Below are 16850 nucleotides of genomic sequence, written 5' to 3'. Positions count from 1 at the left end.
ATGTTCTATGGTGCATTGTACAGCAGCCGGTCCCTGAGCACACACTGCTGAGAAGAGCCGCCCCCACAGCCATCACTTTCACAGTATTTGCCTTGCCAATTATTAGTACAATGGGCCAATTCTCATCCTGTGCTGCTCTTGGGGAAAATATGCAGGCTAGGGAACTGGCCTAGATTGGAAATGGAACAGCAGAAGTTGCCAATTAACGTGAGTTCCTTTTTTACATCCCCTAAAGGGGTTAGTCTCTAGGGCGGATTTATAAAAGGCATGATCCCAGGCCCTCTAGGAATTCCATAGATGCCTCAAATCTCTTGGGGTGGGGACAAGTGTCAAAGGTTGCTTGGTCTAACTCTGCAGCCAGTGCTTGAATTCCTTAGATATCCTCGTCAGCTTTTTCCTGAATATGCTCATGTTTAAGGAACCCATCACTACCTATGGCAGTGCATTCCTCCTTGGGGCAGCTCTATTTATTTCAAATTTCTTCCTTTAGTTGAGCCAAATCCACCTCCCCAAGCTTCCCCACTTTGGTCTTAGCTAATGAGTGAGCCTAGTCAACCACTCAGCTTCCACTCCCAGGAAATCGTCAACTACTCAGGGAAAATGGTTTTTACATCAAAAATAGAAGTTTTGGAAAAGCACAAGAGAAAACCTACTACTGCAGCAGAAAGGCTAAATGGGTGGACTTTTCCACGTGGCCCCGAAAGGCAAAGCCAGGTTACAGACTCAGCACGTGGAAGGTTTGTGGACAGCCCCTAAAAGTGCAGTCGTAAGCATGTTGGAAAACTCGTGGACTCCTGCTAGCACGTAGAGAGGAGCAAAGCTGCATCCTGTGCTTTGTGAGAGTGTGTGCTTTCACCAGGAAGACAGGAAGGAACGGAAGCATTTGGAGAAACTGAAGCTTGGCCCAGATTTAGCAGGCCTTGCTGATGGGCAGCTCCTGTCTCAGTGGGAAGACTGGTCTGACAGCCAAAGGCCTTGGCTTCTCCCCAGCACTTTCCACATACGCCATGTAGAAAGCTTCAAGTCTGCCATAGGCCCGGCTCAGACCTCCTCACAAGCCAGCCCCACGTTTTTGGAAGGAATGTTGGCTCAGAAACACAGAGGCAGTCTGGGACGGTCCCCCAGTACATGGGAAAGAGCAAGGAGAAATATGGTAGAAAATCTCCCTTCCCCATGAGGCAGGTGGCAAATCAAGACAACAGGTTAAGGAGAACAGATGAAGGGGCCTCGTCACCACAGCAACAAGCCCAGCGATCCTGAAAGACGGGATTTGAATTTTTCTGTTCACCTGTCACTCTTCTCAGCACTGCCACTCTCTTTCCCCACTCCTGGCGGGGGACGCGTTGTGAGTTTTTCACTCCCACCAACAAGCTGCCTGGCTTTCGGGGTGAGCAGCTGCTCTGGGATGGGAGGAGAATGAGGCCCACCGGAGGGGTGCTCAGAAGTCTCAGACTCCACCTGTCCCCTTTCCATGGGGGAAGTGTCTAACCGGGAAGTGTGTCACTTGCCTGGGAAGCGTGAACACAGCTGTCTGTACACAGGTCCAGGAGGAATCCCCCTCCCGTGTGGACACCGTGGGCCAGGGGAGGAATCCGAGCTGTGGCCCTGCCCCAGCCTGCCCCGTTATATTTCAACCGAGTCCGTCGAAGAGAGTCAGTAAAAGCAACTGAACAGAAGACTGGCCTCGGGCCTCCTCAGAAAAATCTAAATCTGGTGCTATCAAAAAGCTAATGGAACACATTAGGGGACTCACAAAACCTTGCCTACATGGGAACTCCTCAACCATCTGGACTGACCATGCCAACACCAGCCCTTCATCCCACACCCTATTAAATGATGCCAAGTTGGATGGTTATGTTATACCCGATGTTGGTGGTGATAGGGCCCAGGTCCCCCCTTGATTCCAGGAGTCTTCCTTGTTTCCTGCTACTGCAGAATTGTGTCAGCATACATAAGGATCAATGACACTGTGCGTCCTGCAAGAGGTAGCAGTTCCTGTCCACCCAGCAGCCCTGTTTGTATGGAATGTGTCCCCCAACATCCCCCCCACGCACACTGCCATCTCGCTGGGCCACAGACCTCCTTCGGAAGAGAGGGGTGCTCTCCACCTCCAGACAGAATCAGTCACTGGACCCTCCTCCTTCTGCAGTTGTACAGAACATGCCCCTTCCCCTCACTTCCATGTAAAGATCTGATCCTAATCACTTCCCAGATATACTAGAAGTGAAAACTTCACCTTCTACAGCCAGGGAGGAAGATAGCCTCTCAGGGTCTTTTGAAGATAATAAAAGAAAAAGATACCCACCACTCCCTTATCCTTGAAGGCCATTCACAACCAAGTTGAACTTAGAAAAGACCATGAAGAAGAAAATAGCTTTGGTGACGAAGGTGACAATGTGTGCCTGAGCGACAGAAAGGCTCATCAGCTTGTGAAGTCAGCAGCCTCTAGGCTTCTTGTGCACCACCCTCCCTCGTGGTGCCCCCGCTGTGAACTTCACTGTTGGCCACTCTTTGCCAAGGTGTGAGCTGATAATATACTAAGATACCTCCCACCCCACCTCTGCTGCTGTCTGAACAGAAGAGATTTGCAGGAACTTCTGTTAGCCGCAAGTCCCCCAAGGACTCTAAAGAACTCCTCTCCAGAAGAATGACATGCCTCTTGCACAACAAACAGGGAGACATTTTGAGTGTTCTGAAAATCATGTAAAGTAGGAATTTATTGTGCAGCCAACTCTTGAACCAAGCACCAGACTCGTTTTTTGCACATTTTCTTTATCAGGCCATTATACCAGAGCAGGAGAAATTTTACCCCTTTGAATCCTTTGAATAATCATTCCACTGCTTCCAAAGCCAGGCTATGCCTTGCCAAGTGTAACCTATATTCAAGAGCCATCTGCTTTGGCAATACAGAAAGCCACCAAGGGGGTATGCTTTAGATAATCCTACAGCTCTGCTGGCCAAGGCTGCTCCTGGGGACGGAAGACATGCTGCTGTTGCCAGCTGCAGTCCCCAAGCTCAGCCCTGCTGACTCCTGTACAATGCACCAAGTAGAACTAGGGCAGAGGCCACTGACTTGGTCAACAAGAGATTCCTTTCCACACGCCCAGATTCTAATAGGCAGATGTCAGAGGAGTCTCTAGGGCAATACAGTCCACCCCGTGGCTCACCTACAGCCCCACTTGAAAAGGAACACATGGAGAGGTGTAATAGCCATACCCTGTCCAGTGCCACCAACCAGCCAACGATGACGTGTGCCCATGGCAGTTGAGGCAGGCATTTCATTTTAATTCAATGAGACACTTGTTGTACCTGAACAAATACTATAATATAAACAAAGGTGTTAGAAATACCACTCATCCAGGGATGAGTATTCTTCCAAGATGCGAAGATATTCTTTTACCTGTGCCAAGAAGTTGACAGCACTTTGCCCCTCTTCCTGAGCTGTCACCTCCCACCGTGACCACCAGTTTTGCTTGAGTGTTCTCACACCTGGAAAAGTATTGTCCCTCAGTCCCACACTGTTGAATCCCACTGGAGGTGACAGAACTTGGGAATGGTCTCACCAGATCAGTGGCCTCCCTGAGGCTCTACAGGGTGAGCTCTGTCCACCCCCTATTGGACACGAGTACTTATTCCCAGGCTCCTAGGAATTAAGCCCCCTTCTCGGTGACCCTGTTCATCCAAAACCAGTGCAAGATCTTTTACTGCAAGCAAAAAAGATTTCTAAATTCAGCCACCTGGGTCTGCCTACAGTGTTCTTAGCAATCACCGCCAACAGAAAAATGACACCAATTAAGCATAATTATTGGGATTTAATAGAGTCATTTTTCTATCTCAGTGCCTTTTTACTATTCCAAGCCCCCCAGTTTTTTCCCCCTAAATTGGGACTCAGAGCAGCAAGTTAATGTATATATCAGTTGGTCTTTAGTATACGTACAATAACTGTCTTATTAAATTGAAATCGAATGCACATCTAGGGGAAAGTTCATTTTAAGTACCAAGTCTCAGAAAAATGCTTGGAGACATAAACAATGAGCGAGGCCAATGCGTTGCTGAGCAACAGAGGGAAGGGGGGCAGGCAGTGAGCTGAAAAGGAAGGGATGCGGTTTTCTGAAAGAATGGGGTAAATCTGAGGGTGCAGACCCTGGTACAAGGTGCCCTGAATTTCTTGTGGCATCTCCCACCCCAGAAAAGGTTGAGGAGGGGGAAACATAATTATAAATTCAACAAAACCAAGGATGGTTGGAAATTTTATACACTTTTTCCTGGGGAATGTTTAACACTGGATCAATGAATAAAAAGCCATTCCAACTATTGCGAATGTTAAAGAGGGTGTGGGGTTGAGTGTATGTGTGTAAATATGCTGTTGCTCGGTGGTCTTCAGCCTCCTGCCTCACTTTATTCTCCCCCTCCCCTCCTTCCCTTCCTAGGACAAGACGAGCGCTCTGAGCCTCAGCAATGTGGCGGGCGTGTTCTACATCCTGATTGGAGGACTCGGACTAGCCATGCTGGTTGCCTTAATCGAGTTCTGCTACAAATCCCGTAGCGAATCCAAGCGGATGAAGGTGGCATCGTCTTCCCAGGCCTTTTTCTGAAACTGTTCTGTGATGCAGCTGGGTTTCCTGGGGTCTCTTTGCTAGAAGGGGCGGGGGGAGTGACAAGTGATTGCAGTCGGTCCAAGACAGGATGCAGAAAGCTCTTAGGAGGACAGGGACAGGGACAGAGGCAGCCATCAGAAAGGCAGGAAGACAGGGTGTGTTGGGGAAAATGTAAGGCCCAAGAGAACAATGGCACCAGCCAGAGAGGGGTCAGTGAGATTAAAGGTGAGGGGTTGGAGTGGACGGTCAGCACAGCGGGAGGCAAGAGTGAGCGCTACAAAGGCTGGTTCTCTCTGAAGCTGCATCAATAGAAGTGTAGCTCCCAAAAGAGGGGAAGGGAAGCCTGCCTTGCTCTGAGCTGATCCTGCAGTGCTTGGCGAACTGGGTCTTTTCTCAGTTTCAGTGCTGTGAGGTAGACTTTGGCTAGAGGATCACGCTCAGAGAAAGGTAAGAAGACTAGTTGGATGACCCTAAACCACATGAAATGCAGCTGAAGGGAACGGGAGAAGAGAAGCATTGTGTGGGATTTAAGGGCAGTGTGTGAAAATATGAGCACTTTCCAGACAGGAAAGAAAACAGACCGGTTCTATGGGGTCTCAAAGTATACAAGAACAAATGACGAAAAGCGACAGAGAATAGATGTTAACACAATATGCAAAACCTACTTTCCTAACAGAGCTACTCACAGATGGAATAGACTATCCCAAAAAGTAGCAAGCTCCCCATCACTGAGGGTCCACAAGTACAGGAAGCCTAATTCCTGACAGGGATGTGGACTCAAGCACCTAAAGAGAGTTTGGATTAAATGACTTTCAAGGCTCCTCATATTTCACCATCTAGCTTCAGTAAGAAAATATTTATGGAAGTTAATTGTGTGAACAATACCACAAGCAAGGTATCACGAGGAAACAGAGAGGGCTGAGGGGTAATCTGTGACCTTCGGCACCTTTGCACTTCAACAAAAAAATGGGCACAGATGAAACCAGGCGTGGTGGTGCACACCTGTAGTCCCAGCTGCTTGGGAGGCTGAGGCAGGAGGATCATTTGAGTCCAGGAGCTTGAATCCAGCCTGGGCAACATAGCAAGACTCTGTCTTTAATAATAAAAAAAAAAGAAGAAGAAGAAGAAGATGAAGAAAAGAAAGGAAAAAAGAAAGATAGGCACAGAAAAATTACTCAATGAGATGACATATGCTATAGATAGGAAGAACGACAGGAATTTAGAGAAGAAAGAAATTGGAGAAGGCTTCTGGGAAGAGGCTGTAATTAAAAGGATAGGTAGGGTTGAGACTGAGAAGGGGAGAGAAGTACAGTCACTCTGGGCAAGGTACCAGTGGTAGCATGTTGGCCCAGCCCTGGACTGTTACCTTAGCTTAGACTAAATAACAAGATCCATTGGTAAAATCTGCCTTCCAAGAATGTTCCTTAAGAATCTCACTTTTCAAGAGGCCATTGCCCCCAAGCTCAGCACACCCACACTTAGATCACAAACATAGCCTCCTGCCCAGCCTCTCCCTGCCTTGGGCCCTCAGTCCTACTCATGCCTCCAGGGTCACCCCTGGAGAAGACAACTCTACACATTTGCCCTTGTGTTTAGAAACTCTGTATTCAGTTCTGTACATGGGGAGGTGGAGGTGGGGTGGGAGGGCCTTCTGTCCTGGCATTCAGCACTTCCACATCATAGCTCCAGCCTACCACCCCCTCCCGGCCCCAACAATCTGCTCTCCTCACAGGCTCCACCCCCAGCCACCCACCTCGTGCTTCCCACTCATGTCCCTTTGTGCAGGCTGATCCCTCGCCCTGTGCTCTGTTGCATGGGCCCATTTAAAAGGCAGCCTCCCTGAGATATAATAACAATGAATAATTAAGTGATAGAAGCACAATGGCATTTTGCCAGTGGACCTAGGAACACCTCAATCCTACCCTTGACCATGTCGCCCATCACTAGGTCCTCTCAGAAAAGGCAAAGACAGCAAAAGCGTGGGCTTCACACCCTAAACCAAGTGCAGACCTCCAAGGAGCTCGGCTGAACACAGCTAGGACTCCTAGAACCTACACAAAGTTTTCTTTGCCCATTTCATCCAAGTCATAAGCCTAAAGACTCTCCTATCCTACCCTCAAAGTGAGGAAAGCCTACTTCAGTGGCAAGAGGGAGGGCAGGACAAGAGTTAGGTGATCAATGACCCATTCAATCCCCCAAAACCTTCCCTGCATACCATGACTTGAACCAGAGGCCCAGAGTCGGCCCAGTACAGATCACAGGACTCCTCCTCCCCTAGGACACAGTATAGGTCATAGGAGCTCCTTGTCCCCTAGGACACAGTATAGATCATAGGCGTGTCTTCCCCTAGGACACAGCACAGATCACAGGAATGTCCTCCCCTAGGACACAGTGCCATGTAGTGGTCTAGAGAACAAGCTCTGGAGACTGAATGTCTGGGCATAAATTCTATCTGCTCCATTTATTAACTATGTCATCTTGGACAAGTTTTAGTAACTCTCTGATCCTCACTTTCTATAAAATGGGAGCAGCAATAGTACATACCTTATAGAATTGTTGTGAGGATTATATGAAATAATGGATATAAAAGACTTGGTAATATGCCTGGGCCAGAGTAGCCCTCAATAAAGAATAATAATAACAATGATAACTAGTATTTATGATAATAGCTGTTATTAGTGGCCAGCTACATCCTCCTTAAAACTTTCCTTTTATTGCCCGTACTTACGTGTGCTAGGTTTTTTGAGCTGTATAGAGTGTGAGTTCCTTAAAGTAAGAGGCTGTGTCTGACTTCTTTTTGGACATCCCCCACACCCAGGGTAGGTGTTAGTAAGATGAGTGTGGCATTGTATGTGGAAGAGAAAGTCTCCTGGAGGCTGAGACAAGGCATGGGGGGACGAAGCTGCTCCTAGTTTAAGGAAATGTCGCCATCAAAAGCACCCAGTCCAGGAATGACAAATAATGCCACCCAAGGTAGTTTGGGCCCCATCTGGCTATGCTCATAAAATGTGATGAGACTAAGCATCCACCAAGCTGAAAACATCCTGGACATCCAGCCCTTCCTCTGGGATAACTGTGGCTCCCACTAATCATGGCCAGTGCCGGTTGGTGGTAACAGGGCGGCCAAAGGCTGGGATCCTCTTAAAACCAGGACAATGTCGACCTTTACCACTGAAGTCACAATATTCAGGTTAAAACACAAATCTCTAAAAGAGGCCATCGAGTCAAGGCATAGCTTCTTGGACACATTTTCACCCTTCCCTTTACAATGAAGATGTTAATTTCTCAGAAGCCAGCATCAGGATCCATTGGAATCATTAATTCAATGTCTTCCACCCCTATTTTCTATAATTATTTCCAGTGATTGGCATGACTTCTGCCCAACTCGCTGAGCTTCCTAATAGAATTTCTAATCTTCAAGCAGCAGAAAAGATACTTTATTAACCAACCCAGCCCTTAATTGTTAAAGCTCCATCAACTCCTCTCTTATCCGAAAGAGATAAGTGGAATGTATTCCACTAGCCTCTCAGACTTTCCAGCTTCGCACGTCTCTTTATTATTCTGTGCTTTGCATTCTCCAAAAGCAATTAGCTCTTATCAGAAGTGCAGCCCCCAACCTCACACGGAGACCCAAATCGATGGTGACAAGGACCTTTGGCAGGAACTTTCACCCTTGTTTCTTTCCTTAATCACAGTATTTGGCCAGCTCTTCAGGCCTTGAGCCCCTAAACTAGTTCTGGGCCAGTTTCTCAGTCTCAACAGTATTTAAAGGGCCTTTCTCCACTCTTTACTGATGAGAGGAGTAGGACGAGAGGAGTAGAAAAGAAAAAGGACAGGAGAGAGAGAAAGAAGAAAGGAAGGGAAGAAGGAAAGACAGTTTTTTTAATAACTTTTAAGCTCAAAGTGCTTTCTATACATTTCCATTAACCATGTAATGTGTTGTTCTTGCAATCCTACACATGAAGAAGTAGAGAGTCAGAGAAACTACGTAGCTTGTCCTAGCTAGGTCACACAAACCAGCAGCTGGATGAACAGGAGGAATTAGACCTCCAGCCTGGCCTCCACAAAGCCAGGGCTCTTGGGACTAGCCAAGCCACTTCTCCTGAATTTCTCTCTCCTGCTTCAACCACATGGCAGCAGATCATTTTGAACCCCTACTCTGTGTCCCTCCAGTCCCAGGCACCATGCTGATCACAAAGACTAATGAAATGTAGCCCTACCCTTAGGTTCACCCGATCTAGTTGTTGAGGCTGACTATGGTATTTGATCCCTTTCTATGCATTGTTGAGTCTCTTTGACATGTCAGTGAGCAGGACACAGGACAAGTGTCACAGAGACAATGGGAAGGCACCCTACAGGTGTCCCTTCCACAAAGACAAAGACATACTGAGCACCACTGTATGCTAGGTGATGCTTGGCACTGGGGATACAGTCAGGAACAAAACAGATACAGCTTCTGTTTTCAGGAAGCTGAGAGTCTGATGGGGAAGACAGAGACTGAGCAGCATTTACACGTTCAATGAGTGTTAGTGAAGAAAAGTGCCCAGCGCTGTCACGTACAGAGCAGAGGCCTGTCCTGATGGGACAGTGGGGGCTGGGGAGGTCAGAGTAGCCTCCCTGAGCAAGTGATATTCAACAGACTTCAAAGCACGAGATGCATGAACAAGAGCAAGAGAGTTACCAGCCAAGGTTTCACAAGTGTTGGAGACCCAAAGACCCAAACTCTTGCCCAGAAATGGGGAGAAGGGCAGGGAGTCTGAAACACAGAGAGACTGAGGGAAAGGGGTGGCACGTGCGAGTGGGGGACTCAGAGAGGGACTTCAGGCAGCCCACAGCATTTGAATATAGTTTAAATTGTCACACCATAGCAAAAATACATAACCTAAGACATATTCCAAATTGAATAAGGTCTCAGACTCCCTCCCTCTCCCCTCTGCATGGGAGGACAGACTAGAACCCGAGTGCTTAGCTGATATCAAGGACAACCAGAGTCTGTATTATTCACCATCTCGCTCCCAAAGGAAAATAATCCTCAGCCTCTCCCAACCCCAGGAGAGCTGCTGACCTTTCAAAATTATATGTGGCTGTGCTAACATGGGGCGTGTTTAAGCAACAGCAGTTGAGGGCGTGCATATTTCCCTGGATTAATGAGCAGCTGAGAGACTTGATGACACAGGGAGAGCACCCTCCGCAGCCGGTGGTCACTCTGGTTCCTCCCACCCATGCCCAGATGAGGTCATTTATGAGTCTTAACATTTTATTAAGATGTTCCATGATGTGCAAGAGGCTTGGCAGACTTTTCTTAGAAAAGCAAGTGGCTGAGAAGCACGCATGTAGTCACTGTTAGAGGGATGAGTCTCTGAAGAGTCAATCTGGGGGGATTTGAAGTTAGACTTTTCACTCATCCTTTTCTGCATCTCAGTTTCAAAAACAACAATGACCACAACTACACAGATGGATTTTAAGAATGGCTGGTATGTCAAGGGTAAACAAAAGAGAACCACATTTCGTAAAGGCAAGAGGAGGAATGACATCATCAGCTTAGGACTGCTGCGCTACAGCGGGTAGGAAGAACCACATTTAGAAGGTCATCTGCCTTGTCACTAAGTTACCTTAACCAAGTCAGTCGTAAGTTATAAGTCATCAGTTTCTCTGTAAAATGAGTGGGATAAACTAGATGAGTGTGTTTCAACCTTCAAGCTTTCAAAACTCTACATACGCCCCACCTCTTAAGTCAGCATCTCTAGGGTAGGATTCAGGCATCAGGATTTTTTCCCCAAAACTTCTTTGGTGAATCCAATGTGCCACCAAGTTTGAGAACTAGTGATCTATTTCACCTTTAGCATTGCATTCCACTCCAAAGTTTTAACTCTGTTCATCTCTTTCCTGAGATTCCATAAATGCATTAGAAAGGAAACCAGTAAAAAGGCAGTACCCACCCACGATGGGGGTATGGAGTCACCCAACTCTGAGAAGCCCTCAGCTTCCTTGAAAACCAATTCTAATGGTGTCACTTTGGAAGTTTTTAGTTACCTGTCTGGCTGTTATCTCAGACTTTAGCAAGCCCCAACGTCAACTATGCCATCAATCTTGCTCTTTAAGATAAATTCATGAAGCACCACCAATTTCAGTGGAATATTATGGGCATATGCGAGCTTTGGGAGGAACAAAAACCAAGGTGATCTGTGCAAACTTTAAATTTTTTTAATTAAAGAGATGTGGCAGAGAAAAATCCTGAAGGACAGACATTCCAAGCTCATCTATAGAAGTTTCCATATTTCCCACAGATATAAATAAAGTGTTACTTTCTTTTCAACATTTTTTTAGGTGAGAATAAGTAACCATTAATTCCTCATGTTTTCATTTCACATTTCCTTCATGAGGCATCGCTGTAGCATTTATTTGGCCTTTGACTTAGAAGAATTCAATCCAGGTCGCACTTCCTCTTCAGTGGAGGACAGCCAAGGAAGAATGTAAATAAATCAAGTCCCAGGGTTTGAGGAGACAGAACCAGCGTGGGTGGAGCATCATATGGGGCAAATCTGTCTGAATCATGGATTTTAAAAAGAAAGAACATTTTAGAATATTGTCAGAATTGCTTGCCAGTAATAGAAGGATAGCAGAAAAAATAAAAATTAGGTCAAATCTTCCCTGTTTATCTCTCTCTGGCCACAGTAGGTTGACTGACTTCTCTGGTTACTAGAATCATGGCAATATGCAAGTACGAAAGCCATAGAGTTTGTGAAAAGGAACCTAGGTAGTTGGCTTTTCTTAAACAAATTCAAAAAATCTATCATGCATCTAATTACATGCTGGACACTCCGGGAGCTTGCTGAGGATTGAGAAGACATGACCAAACAGCTCTCTTACAGAAGACAAAACTTAGACACCTGAGGCGTAACCATTATTAGAGGATGCATAATGCACAAGTATCAGATGAAAGGGGCCAGTACTTGCGGTAGCCTGGTGTAGTCTAGGAAGACTTCCAAAAGGAGGTGAGAACAGAATAAGCCTTAAAGAAGGGGTAGGGTTGGTCTTAGAGTAAGAACTTCCCAGCCTATAGATAATTCCTCTGCCTTATCTTGATTTCCATCAAGAAACCAAACCTCATCCCAAAAATTCTATGATTATCTCTAAATGGGAAACTAGAGGTGGACAGGAAGAGATAAGGGTTTGGATTTCATATCATGAACTTTCTTTCTCCAAAGGAACTCTGAACAGAACCCTTCCTCTTATCTAATAGGATATGGTTCTAGATCTACCTTGTGATCTTGACTATCCCACTTAACTCATCTGACTCGGGGCTCATCCTTAAAGTCCTTTTCAGATCTAGAATTCCAACATTCTAGAAATCACAAGCTTCGTGGCACTGATCTGATGTGTCCCCCTAGAAGTGCAGATTCTCCATGCTGATGGGAAGCCGCTGGTACGCAGATGATGATCTTTGGAATGCATTCTCATTTTCTTTAGCACATGCCCCTTTCCAATTATATCCTGCATATTGTTTTATTCAAAAAAGTCCTTCATTCCCTTAACACATGCTGCTACAGGTAGGATAGCATTTTTCCTGAAGTAAATCTGAGGCAGTCTTTTATTTTAACACAACAAAACACACCCTCAATGTCTTTTAACATGCCAAAGCATTTTTCATGCAGTAGCAACCATTCTTGCTAATAAAAGTCTATAGGAGCACAGATAATCACATGTCATAGATATGCAGATTTAAAAGGTTGAGAACAGTAAGGAGATATGCACAGGGTCACACAAGTAGTTGATGTCAGAACCTGAACTAGAATCCAAGTTTCCTAAACCCCCTTCCCAGAAGCTTTTCCACTTGATTGTGTTGCTGCATTTATCATCATCAATAATACCAACGACATATTTGACCTTTAGGAATCACTGAAATTAAGAACCAGCAAGGAGCTCACCCAGTCTAGCACACCTCATTAATCATTAAACCTGGGGCTCAGACAGGGGATCAGACTTGTCCAGAGCCACGCACCAGTATTGTGAGTTCCTGGGAAGTCAGGATTAGCATTTTAGAATAGAAAAGGAGTTGGATAGAGGAGGAGAGTTGGAGTTCCATTTTAAGTCCAGTCTTGACGCATTCCCCTTGCCAGTCATTGCCAAGGACCCGGGGAAGAACCCCCGGTCCTCCTGAAAAGGGTTTCTGTTTGATCCCACAGCAATCCATCAATGAAGCCATACGGACATCGACCCTCCCCCGGAACAGCGGGGCAGGAGCCAGCGGCGGTGGCAGTGGAGAGAATGGCCGGGTGGTCAGCCACGACTTCCCCAAGTCCATGCAATCAATTCCCTGCATGAGCCACAGTTCAGGGATGCCCTTGGGAGCCACAGGATTGTAACTGGAGCAGACGGAGACCCCTGGGGAGCAGGCTTAGGCTCCCCCAGCCCCATCCCAAACCCTTCAGTGCCAAAAACAGCAACAAAATGAAACGCAACCACCACCAACCACTGCGACCACAAGGAGGACGATTCAACAAATTTTCCTGAAGAATTGAAAAACCCATTTTGCTGTCCCTTTTCCTTTTTTGATGTTCTTTCACCCTTTTCCGTTTGCTAAGTGAGGATGATAGATAGCACTGTACTGCAATAAGGGGAGAGTAACCCTGTCTAATGAAGCCTGTGTCTCTGACAATGGAGCCACTGGAGCACTAATGAGGAAACTGCACTGTTTTCTTTTAATTCAGTTGTTAATGTGTCTTAGTGTGTGCAATTTTTTTCCTTACTAATTAATACCCATGGTTTGCAGGTTGTGTTAGGCCCTTTCCTTCTCCTCACTTCTTATTCCCAACTACCTACCCATCCCTCTTCAGTTTTCAGATTGGAAATTCAAGATTTGTTCCACCTTACAAGCAAGCAAAAGGAAAAAAGCAACCTTCAAACTAATTCACCATGGGGGCTCTCCACGTTCCCCTCCACTCCTTGGCCCCGAGCCTTGGATGGAGACAGACATTGTTGCAGAACTGGGCTGCCTTCCCCAGGTGGGGCACTGCCTAAGCACTGATTTAGCTGAGAACACATGTGAAAAGCAACTCAGCATGAGGGTGGTGGAGAGGGCAAGGGCAAATGTGCAGTCAGAGGAGGACTCCTGAAGTTACTGCTGCTCAGAAAAAGCTTTCTTTAATGTGTAAGAGCCATGGGCCATAGGTGGTATGGTGTATTTCCTCACAGAGTCAACCTCAGCCCTGAGAAGGATGTCCTTCTGGTGTGCTCAGGCTCAAAGGCACTCTGGTAGCTGAAGGGTGATTGGCCTCCTAAACCAAGTAGTGCTTGGGATGAGCTGACAGCTGAGAAGATATCACCCATGATTCCCGCTTTTCCTTTGCTTAACATCTGAGCAGGAACCCCACTGTGGAGTAGACTCTTTCTCTGTGGAGCCTCTGATGTGGGGGGCAATGCTATGCAAGCTAAATGCAAAAGGAAGATGATGGAAGAATTTTGGAAGAGGAAGCCTCATCAAAGCCCACATTCAACAGAGCTTTCCATGGTGCACCCTGTCCTAGGTTTGAGAAACCAAATTATGAAGTTTAGAACTATGCTGATGCAGAGAACTTGGATTTCTATGTTAATATAGAGTGTTGTTTTAGCATGTGGCCAGATAATGCTCTGTCATCTTGAGAAAGCAAGATACCCAAGGCTGAACTATTTGAAGAAGGATAGGGAAATCGATTAAGTTGATGTTGACATGGGGGGACCTTAAGATCCATGATCCTAACTTCTAACCCAAGGAGACTGACCTTCCTTCTGATTAAGAGAGAATGAGGACATTGTATTCCAGTGACCAGAATCAATACACACATGATTATAACTACAAAGCTGAACTAAAGCAAGACTGGACAAGTGACATGGTTCATGGAGAGAAGCCCAGGCTGACTGCAAGTTTGGTTGGAAGGGGCAGTTCCTGGCACATGGCTTTCTTGGAGATCCCAACTCTCATTTTTGGTGCAATTGGCTTCCAGCTCTCCAGCATCCACTCTCCTAGGTGCATGATTCAGTGTGTGCCATGTGTCATTGGCTTTTATTGATAACCATATTCTGGCTTGTTTCCTTACCCTCTACTTCTATCCAGTCTTCTTTGCTAGGCGTTATCATTAGCAATTGACATGCTACAGGTTTTGGAGCCTACCTTGGGGTAGGTGCGGAATGATTGGCTTTATCTGTGGATTCTCTCAGTGGACACCCACCATCTCTATGTCTCTCCCATTCTCCTGTCATCAGCCATAGCAAAGAATCATTCCAAAATCAAATTCTTCACCCTTTTAACTCAAGTGTTGTCATTCAGTCTCTCACGTGTATTATGGGCATGGCCCATGAAGCAGGACCCTCAAGATGAATTATCACTTTTCACTACTGCCAGCTGATGCCGACCCCCACACTGCCCTGCCCTTGCACCAGATTTTTCTCAGCTCTCAGCCTACCACTGCAAAATCTGACGTGACCCGCCATTAGGGAGTCCACATCTCGGAAGAGTTGGAAATAACCCTCTACCATCAACAAGCTTCAAAGACCTTTTGCCTTTGGCCTGGTAAGATGCCTCTCCAGCCACTGAGCCCACCAGTAACGTGATCTGATAGAGACTGTGCTAGAAATGAGGGTCTCTGCTGCGAGGGGTTCCAAGACTCCAGTGGAAGATGCTTTTCATCAGTGGAGGGGTGAAGCAAAAACAAAAGCAAGAAAAAAGTTAACTTGTATTATGTATTTTTACTACACTTTTCTTAAAAATAGAGCATTGGGAAAACTCTGAAAGAGATTGACATTTTTCTCAACAGGAATCCATACTTAACAGTTCTGGCTTTCATTAAATTTTGCTCTTTGGTACCTGGGCCTTTTATTTAACATCTATATTTGTTTTATTAGTAACTCTCTTGGCAGATGTGTGAAAGGATTCTTGCTTGATCAAACACTAAATATATATTTTTTTTGGTTCCTGTTTTTCTTTCAAATAGCCAGGTTTTTTTTTTCTTCTTCTTGGTATTCGCATAAAATGAAAATATCACCAAGAATTAAATCACTGTGGATCCATTATCTACTTTTCATATTTGTCCATTCCATTTTTGTGCCATTTCTGAAGCAGGGGCTCTAGAGATTATTTCCTTACTGCTAAGCCTGAGACTAGTACATATTTCACAGTGACCACTGTACCTGACTCACAAACAGCCCTCAAGTCATTTCAGCTGAACTACAGCACTGTGCATTATTAATCCAAATAGGATAACAAAAAACAAGAAAAAGAGTGGTATTTTACTTACAGGGACCACAGTTTCAATTGCATAGAGTAGCAGGGCTTGGCTTGCAGCCACCACAGTTCCTCTAGGGAACTGGATATCTCACGTGGAATGTGTCCCAGAAATCCCCAAACTGGAGTCCAGGTGTGATTGTGATGTGCACAGCCAGAACCAAATCTAGTTGATAATCTTGGGCTGCACCCCATGACCCTCATTCTTGCCTGAAAGCTTTTCTTTCCCTCAAGCAAGATGGGCTTTTTATAAAGGATCTGACATTTGTTGACACTTAGATATTGATGATTAAGAACTTCAGGTGTTTTCTTTCCCAAGGAACATTGCATATTAATAAGGGCCAGAGGTCTAAAAATAAATGAACAAAGAAGCTCTAATAGTGGCATGGACAGTGACTACTATGGTAGAAAAGGGTTGGAAGGAGGGAGAGAAATTAGCAGGCTTATGTGAAGCTACAGTCATTGTTCGTATCTACCTGCAATGACCTGGCAGCACATAGGGTGCCCCTGGGTGAAGATGCACTTGACACCAGCTGACACTCAGAGAAAACTGATTTCTGTTGCCTTACTGTCAAATATCTGGACAGTGATCATAATGGCTACAATAGCACAGGCTACCATGTATTGAGCATTTACTAGGTTAAGCACATTTCATACCTTCTATCCTCTATATCATGCCAATGGTCCTTGTTCACAATCATCTACGTGACTGAGTCAGGATTTGAACTGGGTCTGCCTAAATCCAAAACCTTTACATCCCTAACTACCCACTTCACTATTCATCGGGTCATGATGTGTGATGGCCAGGAAAATACCAGGTGAGCAGTTTTTTACCTACCTGTTATGCCAAAGTAACTGAAACCGACGGAAAGGTTAAAGCTACACCTGCCACTCCTTGGGGAAAGCCAGCCCATGCTCTAGGGCATGAAGAGATCACTAAAACATACATAATTGAAAAAAGGGGAAGGGGAAAAGAGGAGTCGCACCTTTAA

General features: G+C 45.8%; 1 protein-coding gene across 4 annotated transcripts in view; it reads left to right on the top strand.

The window, feature by feature from the left end:
• The window catches only part of GRIA1 (glutamate ionotropic receptor AMPA type subunit 1), a 299116-nt gene extending 283469 nt beyond the window's left edge, over window positions 1-15647 (top strand). For all 4 annotated transcript variants that reach the window (XM_045551319.1, XM_045551318.1, XM_045551317.1 and 1 more), the window contains 2 exons: window positions 4431-4565; window positions 12764-15647. In XM_045551319.1, coding sequence (XP_045407275.1) covers window positions 4431-4565; window positions 12764-12964 — 336 coding nt within the window. In that variant the 3' untranslated portion in view covers window positions 12965-15647. The remainder of the gene's footprint in view (window positions 1-4430; window positions 4566-12763) is intronic.
• Window positions 15648-16850: the final 1203 nt, after the last annotated feature.

This window comes from Lemur catta, chromosome 5 (assembly GCF_020740605.2).
Source record: "Lemur catta isolate mLemCat1 chromosome 5, mLemCat1.pri, whole genome shotgun sequence".
Lineage (NCBI taxonomy): Eukaryota > Metazoa > Chordata > Mammalia > Primates > Lemuridae > Lemur > Lemur catta.
Note: the sequence above shows the minus strand (reverse complement) of the source record. Positions and strands in the feature narration are given on the sequence as shown.